Source organism: Eretmochelys imbricata, chromosome 3 (assembly GCF_965152235.1).
Source record: "Eretmochelys imbricata isolate rEreImb1 chromosome 3, rEreImb1.hap1, whole genome shotgun sequence".
NCBI classification, from domain to species: domain Eukaryota; kingdom Metazoa; phylum Chordata; order Testudines; family Cheloniidae; genus Eretmochelys; species Eretmochelys imbricata.
In genome coordinates, this window is record NC_135574.1 from 81818369 (window position 1) to 81833341 (window position 14973).

The window sequence follows — 14973 nt, forward strand, 5'->3', positions numbered from 1 at the left end:
GCTATTTTGTGTGTTTAATTAAATTCCAATGACCATCCTAATGCAGCTTGTCACAAGTCACGAGCAAAAAGATAATTATCTAGTAAATAAGCAATATATCATTCATCATTTTCTAACATACTAAGAATGTACCATTAATAAGAATCTGAAAGTATTAAGCTATATAATCAATATATATAAATATGCGTAAATAGATATATATATAGTTATAGTGTACCCTCCTAGGTATAAAAAAAGATGTACCAAATCTAGTGTAAAGACTATTTGGTTGTAAATCAGCTCACTAGAAACAATAATCTGGCTATGTGGAAATTTCAAAGAGCAAAAATTTATAGGGGAAGATGGCTGGTTAGTTTATAGTCTGCAGAGCTGCTCAGACAGAAAGGAATTTTGCTAATAATTTAATTTACCCTCTGTTGTATACCTTATTCTCACTCTTCACTACAATATCTTCTTTGATATTTGCCAACCATAAACTTAATGCAGGAATGAATTATTCTACATGATGACAGGTAGACATCATAACTATTCAGTGGCAGGCTCAACCTTTCTTACTGAACTCATTTAGCAACTTGCTTTATCAAGGTTTAGGCAAATAGTGTACCACTGAAAACTCTCCCATGCTCTTCTAAAGGCTATTACATTTACAACTTTGAAATCTGAAAAAAACACTTTGTGGTGCAATCATCTAAAATGTGTTTGTTTATACTCTGAAGACAAAGATACTTGAGTATAATGGGACACTGCTTTCAATCAAAAGCCCCAAATTTAATGCAAATGTACTCAGAACAAGTTTCAAGATGAATAGCTCATTAAAAAACATCTCCTCTCCCCAAAGTTTAGAACTGTTGAGATTAAAAACGGGAGGAAGAGGAATTGCATTCTAAGCCACTACACTATATTTGATGCACATAAAAATATTAACACATTAAGAAGAATTTACATCAGAAAACAAAAAACAGTTTGCTGAAGTCATTATCAATTTATACCAGTTTATTCCATTTGGGGGTGAGAGAGGCAGAAAATCTAATCAAAACATATAACAGATTTCAAGTCACATGGAAATTGGAGTCTCCTTCCCAGTAACTAAAGCCTTGAAGTGTAATCGTTCACTTCCTACACCCATAACCTCTCTGCCCCTAAAACCGACTCCTTTCTAATTTAGACTAAGATAATAAAGTAGATGGAAATGATAAATCTCAAACTATTTTCATATTCTCTTACCTTTGGGCTTGCACTGAGATCATTCAGTAGCTTGCTGATTCATAGAATCATAGAATATCAGGGTTGGAAGGGACTTCAAGAGGTCATCTAGTCCAACCCCCTGCTCAAAGCAGGACCAATCCCCCATAGTTGCCCCAGATCCCTAAATGGCCCCCTCAAGGATTGAACTCACAACCCTCAATTTAGCAGGCCAATGCTTAAACCACTGAGCTATCCCTCCCACCCGATTCACCACCAACAGCCCCCACCTCATTTCCCTAAACCTTGATCATACAGTATTTTTATAAAGGCCTCATACTGGGCTTATTGTAATACATCACCTGGATAGCAAAGGTACCAACTCCACCTGAAGCGCCGAAAATTAATATTCTGTAAAACAAGAGCAATTCCAATTGATACAACCTAACTGCATAGCAAAACAATTCCACTATGTAAGAATCCACGTGAATTAAACTAATGAAATACCCAACATACACAAAGATTCCTTGGTGATCCTATTTACATGAGGGGGAGGATTACAACAGGGAGATGAACATGAATGTAGAAGAGAAGCGGCAGCTAGGACAAAAGTCTGATGAATACAGCATTGCAGCAATCATAACAAATACCTAGGGTTATATTTTAGAGAAGGTGCCAACATGTCAGCTTTTAAAAAAGTGCAAAATTTTAACAACACCCTACTTGAATGTCTCTTACAGATTTCAGATACCAGGCTATGTGAAACTAACAGCTTTGTTTCTCTTTCAAAATTGGTCCTTTGGACAGTTAACCTTTCAGATGACTAAAAATGTGAGGCAACACTGTCGACTTACACTTCTGTGCCAATAACACTATCTTCCAGTACAGCAAGGCAGCTCTTTGCCTTGTTCATATGAGTTTTCCACTAATCCAGCAGTGGAACCATAGGCCAATAATATTTTCATCAAGAGACAACTTAAAGGAAGCACTATTTCCACACTTTCTCCCCAAAAGAACTGAATAAGGTTAGCACTTCCTAAGTTTGGACCCACACTTTATGACCAAATTTTCATTGGTTTTGTGTTGTGACATTTCCTTTACAGAAAAATCAATTGTCAATGTAAACCTAAGAGAAAATATTTGTTTAAAGTGGTGGTATTTACAGTATTGGGACATTTTAGAACTCATGGAATGTAGGTCACATTATTAAACTTTATAGCTGATTAACAGAGAAAAAAAAACGTGTAATGAAGTAGACTAGGCAAAAATAATTTTGAGGCTGTACTAAACCAAAATACATTTCTTTTCTAGGAATGCTACCGTTAAGGTGAGCAGAACTCCGCTAGTTTTCATTTATAATTGGAAGAGATTACAGAAGAGCAAACACTGAGAATGAGCAAATACGATAAAGATCAGAGCTACTGCATCATAAAACATGTTTTTCATTTATTTTGACAAGTGTACGTTCATTACCTGTGTGTAATAAATACCTCATAGTATATTACTAAAGACATTGTAGAATATTTTGTTAAAATATCTAGTTTTAATGATATGAGACCTCAGTACAGCACTCAGCACTCTAATTGTGGTGTTTTATAAACTTCATCTAGATACTTTCTATTAAATCTTTAATACATAGACTTATAAGAAAGTGTTACCTGAAGCCTATAATTGGAATTGTAAATTTTGAACCATCTGCTGACTTCAGTGCAGGAATATTGAAGTCAGAATTTCAGTGACTATTTTGTTCAAAAGACTGAAGTTCAGATATCACCACGGGGGTTTCATTGAAGTTTCAGTACCTTCAAGCAAAGGATGTTTCTGATTTAAACCTTCTCACTATGCTGGGGATGAAGGAAATTGCTTTTGCAATTCAAGATCGTAGTATGCTGTCCGGATGTTGGATTCAACATTTTGGTTTAAAAAACAGGCACATACTTTTGCCATCAAACACCTTGCCAATTTTCTTTCTAACTTAAAATTTGCTATTTTCTCACTGATTTTTTGAAGAAAGCTACAGCTAAAGAGTTGAAAATTCATCTTTTGAAGAGTGACTGAAGTAAAATATTTCAGTGGAAGTTTGGAACAGCTTTGGTGAGGGTTATCTTTTTATTCTAAAAGCCTCCAGGACACATGGGTCGTCTTTGTACATGGTACAAGAGTTCCATAGCTGAAGCAAAGAGCATTAAGTACATTTCCAGAAACAAAACAAGTGGTCAAAAAACTTTTTCATTTCCCCCAACCCAGGGGCTGACCACAGCCTGTTGTTTGCAACCAAGATGTTATACACTAGAAACTATTTACAAATCAATCTATAAGTGCATATGAGTCATTAGTAGCAGTAACAGAACATTTAAATAGTGACTGAGAATGTGAAAGTAAAACTCACTAGTTGTTTTTTCATTGTTTAAGCTGCAGCAAATGCAAAAAGTAAAGAAACAGTATAAATAAAGGAGGTTTTTTTTTTAAAGAGCTTTCACTTTTAGGTAATGTTTGTAACCTAGGTAGGGCATTTTTAAATTTTTTTAACCAAAGGCACCTCATTAAATGATATTTATCCCATTTACATGCAACAAATTAACCAAAATGAAAAATTACCTAAAATATTTAAAAAATAAAGAGGGGGATAAGTGTAAAGTTCTACTGTTTACTACAGGGTAATACCAATAGTTTCAAGAGCAGAAGCAATTTCAAAGAATAATTTATTTTCTCAAAATATAGTAAACATTTGCCTGATATTTTCATAATGAAATTTACCATGGCACACAATAGCCAGTTACTTCAGTATCTTCCAAAGATAGAAGAAAGCTTTTTATTAAATCCAATGTCCTTTGCAATATATTTTATTAAAACATAATACACCACGATAACAGGGAGGTCAGAAAGTACAAGGTCAAGATCTTGCAAACATTTATGCACATTCTTAATTCTATTCATGTGAGTAGTCCCATTGATTTTAATGAACTACTCACATAAGCAGAGTTAAGAACATGTGTAAGTGTTTATAAGATCAATTGGATTTTCCTTCTGTTCAGAAGGAAGTGAGGTGAGAAGTCCTCTGACCCCACCAAAACAATTGAGGGTCTCATTCTACAAGCTTTACTTAAGCAAATAGCCACACTGAAATTAATAGGACTATTTGTCAGAATAAAGGTTAGCAGTTCAGGCCCTGAATAAAAAAGTAAACTTTCAGCCATATAGGTCATCTCTGTATCTTTACCATACTAATGCAAATTCAAAGGCTTTACCATTTTGTGTATATAGGAATGACTCTGCACGATCATTTTTTATTTTACCTATCTTAATAATTTAAATTCAGTAAGCTCTCTATACAAAAATTAAACACACAAAACGTAATGAAAACATATTAGCAGGAGGACCAGTTACCTACCGTTTCCCACTGCAATTATCTTGGTTCAGTCCCCCAATTTGGTTTATTGCAGACCATGCTGTTAGACCCACATATGGTAAGGAGGCAGCTTCCATGTGACTGAGACACTTGGGCTTGTGAGAGATCTAAATAGAAGATCAGCCATGTCTAAATCACAATGAATAGTATATTTGTGGACTACCAGGGTTGATAAAAATAAAGTTTTTAATATGGATTTCAATAAAAAAAATTCAAATTTGATTTACATTAAATACATTTTTCATTTAAAAAATTAAACTTTTTCTATAATCTATTAAAATTACTTACATTAAATAAAAAAAAATTAAGCAGTAAATTTTTACTGCAAAACTTTTAAAAAGTCATACTTCTGAACTAGAGGAAGTCACTAGCTCAGAACCTGGAACTAGAGCAGGGGTTCTCAAACTTTATTGCACCATGACCCCCTTCCGACAAAAAAAAAAAAATTACTACACGACCCCAGAAGGGGGGACCAAAGCCTAAGCCCCACCACCCCATGTGTGGGGGCCAAAACTAAAGCCCAAGGACTTCAGCACCAAGTTGGGGCCTGTAACCTGAGCCCCACCACCCAGGTCTGACACTCTCAGGCTTCAGCTTTGTCCCCGGGCAGTGGGGCTTGGGTTTTGGCTTTGGCCCCGGCCCTGGACCCCAGCAAGTCTAACTCCAGCCCTGGCAACCCCATTAAAACGGAGTCACAACCCACTTTGGGGTCCCAACCCACAGTTTGAGAACCGCTGAACTAGAGTTTGCTGAGCTGCTAACCCAGCTTTTGACAGCAAGAGTATTGACGGCAGGTGCTGAGAGAATATTTTCTTAATTTCAGTTTACTGAACTAGTTCAGTACAATGGCTAGTTCATTCAAAGTTAAGAAAACAGCTGTGAGCTGAAAAAAGTGGGAAAGCTTGTTTTCCTCTTCCAATCTATGAAGAAAAGCTAAGTATGAGAGGATGAGATCTTCTAGTTCTACAATCTTGAAGGACACGGTGACCAGAAACAATCCATTCAATTCACTAATGACTTTAATAAATCAGTTTATTAAAACATGTTCTGCATTTGAAATTAACTTTTTTCTTAGGTATTCAGCATATATAAGGCAGATTTAATTAACTACTAAAAAAATTAATGCTGATTTTGTGCATTTTTAACTAGATTCTAGTTTCCATGCAAATAGATCTTGACACAAATCATAAGTAAAAGGTTAATCATGTACTAAATAAGAAATGTATCATTCACATTTGCTAAAATAAATAAAATGTAACAAATTTAGAATCTGCATAAAATTTAAACAAATATATAGCTTAACATACATTTGTATAGGTTATTCTTCTAATGCATAACAAAAAATTGTACCACTGTGACACTGCACCTCATATTTTCCACAGAGATATTCTGATATGATTATGGCATAATTATGATGTATTTTATGCAAGAAAAGCCATGTGAGATATCACTGGAAAGGTTATGATTTAATGACTAAAACTATCCTATTTGTTTGCATGGATCACTTTTGTATCTGAACTTAGGAATATTGACTATGTATCTGTATTACAAATGTGTTTACACCTGGGGAACGCCCACTAGACAAGATGCTTTCATTCTGAAAGCTGGGTGAGGAAGGGCCATTAGAGAAAACAACAGCCCTTAGAAGAAGCTTATCTCCCACCTGGGGGCCTTCCTGAGGACATTGCAGACAGCCTTCGAGTCAAGACTGCTGTGACACTACTGGGACATGTGACCAGGTCACCAGGTGCTGTATTCCATCTTGGAATATGAGTATTTTTCCACTGATGGGCGTGGGAATCAAGCTTTAAAACAAAGGGTTCCTGCCGTATGCAAAAGTTATATAAGGCAGGGGAGTGACATCGTCTTGGTTTTTCACTGACTTCCCACATAAAGAGACTCCTGGAAACACCTGAGGAACAAAGACTGAACTGGGGGAAGTGCTAGACCCAGGGATTTTTAGCTTGTGACTGGAACACTTGGAGATTCCAAGCTGTAAAAAAGTGAAGATTGCCCCTTAAGAATCTGCAGCCTGCTTGTATCATCACTTAGGGTGAGGATCGGCTATTCACATCCAATCTCTTTGGCATATTAAGCTTAGTTTGCATTTTTGTTTATTTGCTAGGTAACCTGCTTTGATCTGTTTGCTATCACTTAAAATCTATCTTTTGTAGTTAATAAACTTGTTTTTGCTTTATCTAAAACCAGCGTGTGGGAGTCATAACTCGGGACAGAAAGCTTTTGTATATTCCTCTCCACATGTGCGGGAGGAGGGCGAATTTAATGAGCTTACGCTGTACAATTTTCTGTGCAGTGCAAGACAGTATAATTTTGGGTTTACATTCCACAGAGGATGCGTGCCTGAGTAGCTGGGAAGTTCCCTAGCTGCAGCCTTCCCAGGCAAGGCTGATCACAGCATCTGCATGTACCTGCAGCTGGGTGTGTTCCTACCTGTACATGTGCTGGTGAAAGTACAGGCTGGAGCCTGGAGAGAGCTTCTCACAGCAATTCTGTGTAAAAGGAGCCCAGGCTAGTGGATTAGGGGGACTCAGAGGTACCCCAGCTCCAGGTGGCACCCCGGAAAGAACCCGTCACAACCACATTTAGTGTAAAAGCCATGTTTAGTTGTAAATCCACAAATTTTAATGGTTACCAATCAGTGAGAATCAACCTTCCTTTAGGAAAATTACTAAAAAATACAAATATAAAACAAAATTAAAATCAATTATTTAAATCAAGGTTTCCTGCCTGCTCATTTAAATTACAATTAAAATTTGGGATTTAAATCACTGATTTAACTCAACCCACCAAGTGGACTACAAGGCTGCAAATTAAACAAGCAATACTAAACCTCAGCTGTTGAATTTTCCATGTTTCAAAATATGTTGACTATGTAAAGTAGAAAAATATTTATTTTTAAAAAAAGCTATAAAATTTAAAAACTGTGAAAAAGCAATTTACATAGATTTTGGAAGAAACAAAGTCTGCTGAAATTTTTGTTTTTAATATCGAAATTTTGGTATGGTTACCTCATTTCCACTAGCTACAACAAACTCTGAAATAGTGCCTTGCTTCCAGGGAGGAATTGCTGCCCATACCTAAAACAAAAGGGAAACACACATTTCAACATTTATTATTTTCTTAAAATTGTACCTATATCATAGAAAAGTCATTTTCCAACCTCCAGAACAACTTCAGTGCAGCATAAGTAGGCACGTGGGCACCAACGATACTGCCAAGAATGACCTTGAGCAGATCACTGCGGACTACGTGGCTCTGGGAAGAAGGATAAAGGAGTTTGAGGCGCAAGTGGTGTTCTCGTCCATCCTCCCCGTGGAAGGAAAAGGCCTGGGTAGAGACTGTCGAATCGTGGAAGTCAACAAATGGCTATGCAGGTGGTGTCGGAGAGAAGGCTCTGGATTCTTTGACCATAGGACGGTGTTCCAAGAAGGAGGAGTGCTAGGCAGAGACGGGCTCCACCTAACGAAGAGAGGGAAGAGCATCTTCGCAAGCAGGCTGGCTAACCTAGTGAGGAGGGCTTTAAACTAGGTTCACCAGGGGAAGGAGACCAAAGCCCTGAGGTAAGTGGGGACGTGGGATACCGGGAGGAAGCACGAGCAGGAGAGCGCGAAAGGGGAGGGCTCCTGCCTCATACTAAGAAAGCAGGACAAACAGCAAGTTATCTCAAGTGCCTATACACAAATGCAAGAAGACTGGGAAACAAGTAGGGAGAACTGGAAGTCTTGGCACAGTCAAGGAATTATGATGTGATTGGAATAACAGAGACCTGGTGGGATAACTCACATGACTGGAGTACTGTCATGGATGGATATAAACTGTTCCAGGAGGACAGGCATGGCAGAAAAGGTGGGGGAGTTGCATTGTACGTAAGAGAGCAGTATGACTGCTCAGAGCTCCGGTATGAAACTGCAGAAAAACATGAGTGTCTCTGGATTAAGTTTAGAAGCGTGAGCAACAAGGGTGATGTCGTGGTGGGATTCTGCTATAGACCATCGGATCAGGGGGATGAGGCGGATGAGGCTTTCTTCCGGGAACTAATGGAAGTTACTAGATCGCAGGCCCTGGTTCTTATGGGAGACTTCACTCACCCTGATATCTGCTGGGAGAGAAATACAGTGGTGCACAGACAATCCAGGAAGTTTTTGGAAAGTGTAGGGGACAATTTCCTGGTGCAAGTGCTGGAGGAACCAATTAGGGGCAGAGCTCCTCTTGATCTACTGCTCACAAACCGGGAAGAATTAGTAGGGGAAGCAAAAGTGGATGGGAACCTGGGAGGCTGTGACCATGAGATGGTCGAGTTCAGGATCCTGACACAGGGAAGAAAGGAGAGCAGCAGAATACGGACGCTGGACTTCAGAAAAGCGGACTTTGACAACTTCAGGGAACTGATGGGCAGGATCCCTTGGGAGAATAACATGAGGGGGAAAGGAGTCCAGGAGAGCTGGCTGTATTTTAAAGAATCCTTATTGGGTTACAGGGACAAACCATTCCGAAGTGTAGAAAGAATAGTGAGTATGGCAGGTGACCAGCTTGGCTTAACAGTGAAATCCTTACTGATCTTAGACACAGAAAAGAAGCTTACAAGAAGTGGAAGATTGGACAAATGACCAGGGAAGAGTATAAAAATATTGCTCGGGCATGCAGGAGTGAAATCAGGAAGACCAAATCACACCTGGAGTTGCAGCTAGCAAGAGATGTTAAGAGTAACAAGAAGGGTTTCTTCATGTATGTTAGCAACAAGAAGAAAGTCAAGGAAAGTGTGGGCCCCTTACTGAATAAGGGAGGCAACCTAGTGACAGAGGATGTGGAAAAACCTAATGTACTCAATTCTTTTTTTGCCTCTGTCTTCACGAACACGGTGAGCTCCCAGACTGCTGCACTGGGCAGCACAGCATGGGGAGGAGGTGACCAGCCCACTGTGAAGAAAGAAGTGGTTCAGGACTATTTAGAAAAGCTGGGACGATCACAAGTCCATGGGGCCGGATGCGCTGCATCCAAGAGTGCTAAAGGAGTAGGCGGATGTGATTGCAGAGCCATTGGCCATTATCTTTGAAAACTCATGGCGATCGGGGGAGGTCCCGGACGACTGGAAAAAGGCTAATGTAGTGCCCATCTTTTAAAAAGGGAAGGAGGAGGATCCTGGAAACTACAGGCCAGTCAGCCTCACCTCAGTCCCTGGAAAAATCATGGAGCAGGTCCTCAAAGAATCAATTCTGAAGCACTTAGAGGAGAGAAAAGTGATCAGGAACAGTCAGCATGGATTCACCAAGGGCAAGTCATGTTTGACTAATCTAATTGCCTTCTGTGATGAGATAACTGGCTCTGTGGTTGAGGGGAAAGCAGTGGATGTGTTGTTCCTTGACTTTAGCAAAGCTTTTTGCTAAAGTCTCCCACAGTATTCTTGCCAGCAAGTTAAAGAAGTATGGGCTGGATGAATGGATGATAAGGTGGATAGAAAGCTGGCTAGATTGTCGGGCTCAACGGGTAGTGATCAATGGCTCCATGTCTAGTTGGCAGCCAGTATCAAGTGGAGTGCCCCAAGGGTCAGTCCTTGGGCTGGTTTTGTTCAATATCTTCATTAATGATCTGGAGGATGGTGTGGATTGCACCCTCAGCAAGTTTGCAGATGACACTAAACTGGGAGGAGAGGTAGATACGCTGGAGGGTAGGGATAGGCTACAGAGGGCCCTTGACAAATTAGAGGATTAGGCCAAAGGAAATCTGATGAAGTTCAACAAGGACAAGTGAAGAGTCCTGCACTTAGGACGGAAGAATCCCATACACCGCTACAGACTAGGGACCAAATAGCTAGGCAGCAGTTCTGCAGAAAAGGACCTAGGGGTTACAGTGGGACAAGAAGCTGGATATGAGTCAACAGTGTGCCCTTGTTGCCAAGAAGGCCAATGGCATTTTGGGATGTAGAAGTAGAGGCATTGCCAGCAGATCGAGGGACGTTATCGTTCCCCTCTATTCGACATTGGTGAGGCCTTATCTGGAGTACAGTGTCCAGTTTTGGGCCCCACACTACAAGAAGGATGTGGAAAAATTGGAAAGAGTCCAGCGAAGGGCAACAAAAATGATTAGGGGACTGGAACACATGACTTATGAGGAGAGGCTGAGGGAACTGGGATTGTTTAGTCTCCAGAAGAGAAGAATGAGGGGGGATTTGATAGCTGCTTTCAACTACCTGAAAGGGGGTTCCAAAGAGGATCGGTCTAGATTGTTCTCAGTGGTAGCAGATGACAGGACAAGGAGGAATGGTCTCAAGTTGCAGTGGGGGAGGTTTAGGTTGGATATCAGGAAAAACTTTTTCCACTAGGAGGGTGGTGAAACACTGGAATGGGTTACCTAGGGAGGTGGTGGAATCTCCTTCCTTAGAAGTTTTTAAGGTCAGGCTTGACAAAGCCCTGGCTGGGATGATTTAGTTGAGGATTGGTCCTGCTTTGAGCAGGGGGTTGGACTAGATGACCTCCTGAGGTCCCTTCCAACCCTGATATTCTATGATTCTATGATTAATTATATGGAATATCAGTTTCACTATATCTAAGTTCACTATAAAAAGGTTTCATTTGCTCTCTTAAAACAAACTATAGAAGAATGATTAATAGAAGCATGGATTGGCCATATAACTAAGACGTACTGTACTGTGTATAATATAAACTTTTGGAGAAAGCAGATTACATTAAACAGTTCATATCTTACTGGAAGGCCATGAGCTGGTACAATACCTGAAAGAAAAAAACATTCCTCCAGTAGAACTGAAAAAAGTTAAAAGCAAGTCTTACAAGGATTTATATGAGGCTCAGAAATTTGCTGGCTCCTAAACTATGTCGGAGTTTTTGGTATTATAAGATAATAAAGGTTTACCCAAGAGAAATTTCCTGTGAAAATTCTAGTTTCAATCAAGATGAAGCAGCTTTGGGTGTTTCATTTTTTAATATAAGAAACCCCCACCTCAGGATTTTAACATATGCTAATTCAATGGACTCTAAATATAAAGGAATGGGGTAACTAGCCCATATGAATATTTTGCAGGAAAAAAACAAATAGAAGTTCAAAAAAAAGTTACTGCAACCTAGTTTTCATGTAGGCTGCACGGAGGCAAGAAAAAAAGGTATTTGCAAAGAAAAAGAAAAAAATTGACTTCATATTACATTTTCAACATACATAAAGTTAGAAAAATGAGACAAGTTACATCACCTCATCTCCAGGTTTGAAATAGGACACATTTAGCCCACATTCCATAATTACACCAGATACATCTCGACCAAGTGTTAGAGGAAATTCACTCCCGGTGCTTTTCAATTTCAGTGGATCACGTTTCACATTTAAAGCGGCTGCTCCATAACCATCTATAAAACATGGTTTAACAAAGTAGGAAATATCAATGATTATTTTTATAGAACTGCACAAATCAGACAAGTGAGTAAGGTGTATAACCTGTGCATAATGCAACTTTACACCCCTGAAATTTGATTTTTACAGTTCTGAAAATGTTCTCAACTCTAAAGAACTAGAAGCAAGCAGAACAGTATTATTTTATGTTTTAAAAAAAGTTTATACAACTAAGTATCAACTTTCAAGTCTTGCAATATTTCTTCTTTTGTCCCGTTTGGTGCACAATACATATAAAATATTAAGTATCACAAAACCAGTTAGCTACTTATAACACGATATTAGACATCACACTGACAGACACTTGTTATTTCATAATAAGAACAATCAATCATTTCATGTGTGACAACAACACACAGCACTTTATTCTATTCTCTTGAGAACTTCAACTGATAACACATTTCATCTTACAATAATACTTTATAGCTAATGATGCAAAAGAATTGCAAAATGTGTCTCATTTCCCCAAGGAGGGAAGTATTACATCAGTATTCATCTAAACATGATCTTGGAAATCACTAATGGCCTTATGCTGATACGTACTGAGCAACTCTAACGCCTATTAAGTAAATGTGAATGCTCTGCACCACCCATGGTCACGGTCCAACAACAATCATATCCTGTCTGGACTAACCATTTTCTATTCATTAGACAGTTGTTCAGATGTACAAGGCCTACCAAATATATAATAGTCTCCAGAGATGTCCTATTATTTTAAAAATTATCAGTCATAGAAAAATGAGCAATCACGATCTTAATTATGCACTATTATAATAAAGAAGCTTAAAGGAACACTCAAACACAAAATATTTTCTGAGGATGAAAATATGGTGCTTTGCAAGCCATATGTACCAAAGAGCTCCTTAAAATCTTTGACTATCTCAAGGATGTCTAATTTATTTTTCATAGGTAGATGAGCATTGACAGGGCCAATTCTGCAATCATTAACCACACAAATGATCCCACTGGCTTCAGTAGGGCCCCTCAGATGAGTATGGGTTGCATGATTGGACAAACAATCCTATAACAAACAACCTGCTATGTTTTGAGTAGTTTTGGCCCCAGAATACAAACTAAGGCCTCAGTCCCACAAGGAGCTTCATGCAGGCAGATCCCTGATCCATCCAGATTTCTGTGTAGGCTCAGGAGTCTGCTAAGATGGAGCTCATTGCAGGATCAGGGCTTTTGAAGAGCGTTAAATTGCAAGTAATTGCTGTATCATTGACATTTTAAGCTCGGTTGTTTAAAAAAATAGAAAGTTCCTTCAATTTTCCTCAAAGACCAATATCAAAATTTGAAATGCAAAGCCGCATCTTGCTGTGAATAAACAGTGAAATGTATGATTTTCTGTTATTTTAAGTTTTTGTTAAGATTTCTGAGCCTGCTACTGAGAACAATTGTTGGACTAGAAAAATGTCAAATGTCAATGATCAATCAGTTAAATGTACTGATTGGCCAAAGCCTTGAATTCAGCGGACCTGAAGAAGAGCTCTGTGTAAGGTCAAAAGCTTGTCTCTCTCACGAATAGAAGTTGGTCCAATAAAAGTAGGCACTGAGGCACCTATGCAACAGGAAGTTAGGACAAAGATGAGAAATAAACATTTTGGGGAATTAATTGTATGAGCCAACTGTCACGGGAGCTGAGGAAGCTAAGTGTTTTGCAGGCCTGGACCCTTGCACAATAGAAACCAAACTAACAGAAGAAGAAAAACACTTTAAAATTGAGTTGCAAGTTGATTCTCATTCTGGTCATGAGTTTTAAGTCTGTGAAGAGCAGCAACCAGCTCCAAGTATTACTTGGGCTAAAACCCAGCTTAGTTTTGCTTTGGTAGATGCAGAACAATAGTCTAAAAATTCATCGCTCCCCCTAACAATTTAACAGAAAAAAAGGTTCTGCAAGAGGGTCTTCCCACAATAACCCTGGAATGTTTTCCCAGACAGCCCTCTTTAAAAACTATTGGCGTCACAGGCACATTCTGGACTATGATTTTTACACCAACAATTTCATAAAAATAATACAGGTATAATAAAATTATATTTACAGTATGAGCATGTTAGGTGAAGAACTTAATCAACACTAAAATACACAAAAATATAATAATTCCTACTCAAAAAAAATCACTTACTTCTCATATTAACATCTATAGGGTTTAAACTTGCAGCATGGACTTTAATAATAACTTCATTTGGAAAATGTATTACAGGGAACATCATGTTATTTGTAAATCGTAGCACATCATTTCGCCCATATCTATCTATGATCCACGATGCCATAACTGTACATCTCTGACAAGAGAGGCTGATATTTCTATATAGACGGGGCTCGATTAAACTTTTGCTGCTTCTAAGGCAAGTTGCCATGGAACCTGGACTGAAAAGCAAGCCACTGTATGCTCTCCTACTAAACAGATGCATCTTTAAATACATTATTGACAACGCATAAGGTGGGATTGTTAATGACTCTAGCTCCTATACTTGATGTGTAAAAATAATTACATGCTGGCTACACTGCTGCTTCCCATCTCCACAGAGATAATTTTTAAGCCAATCAAATCCATGTATGTTTGCCAACTTCAATTTTTAAAAAAAAAATCTTTTACTATTTCTCTAATTCTTCTTTTACAACCATACGGGATGGGGGAGGCCTGTCTAGATTCAATTTTTAACTACAAAGCTCACAGGTTTTGAGGTGTGAACGAGGCGGCCTGAACAAACTGGCTTTTCCCCACGAGCATCACAGCCCCCAGAGGCTCCCTAGTTTGAAAGGTGAGGGAAGAAGAGAGGGGCTCCCCCAAACCCGTTACAAATCACCAAATCTCAGTGCCCCAAGGACCCCTCCCCAGGCAGCTCAGCCTCCACCCACAAGACCCCGGCCCCCAGAAGTGAGGCAGCCCCCGCCTCACTCTCCCGTTTCCTTGCCCTTGCCCTTGCCCCAGGTGCCAGCGCGTTCCCCCCTCTCCTCTCAG

At 39.1% G+C, this 14973-nt stretch overlaps 1 protein-coding gene across 4 annotated transcripts in view; it reads right to left on the reverse strand.

Moving 5' to 3' along the window:
* The window catches only part of RTN4IP1 (reticulon 4 interacting protein 1), a 52521-nt gene extending 37666 nt beyond the window's left edge, over positions 1-14855 (reverse strand). For all 4 annotated transcript variants that reach the window (XR_013345608.1, XM_077812886.1, XM_077812885.1 and 1 more), the window contains exons 1-5: positions 14134-14855; positions 11813-11964; positions 7621-7689; positions 4574-4698; positions 1545-1593 (exon numbers count right to left, since the gene is read on the reverse strand). Coding sequence is in view for 3 of the 4 variants with exons in the window: in XM_077812886.1 (XP_077669012.1) it covers positions 1545-1593; positions 4574-4698; positions 7621-7689; positions 11813-11964; positions 14134-14434 (696 nt within the window). In the remaining variant the exon portion in view is untranslated. The remainder of the gene's footprint in view (positions 1-1544; positions 1594-4573; positions 4699-7620; positions 7690-11812; positions 11965-14133) is intronic.
* Positions 14856-14973: the final 118 nt, after the last annotated feature.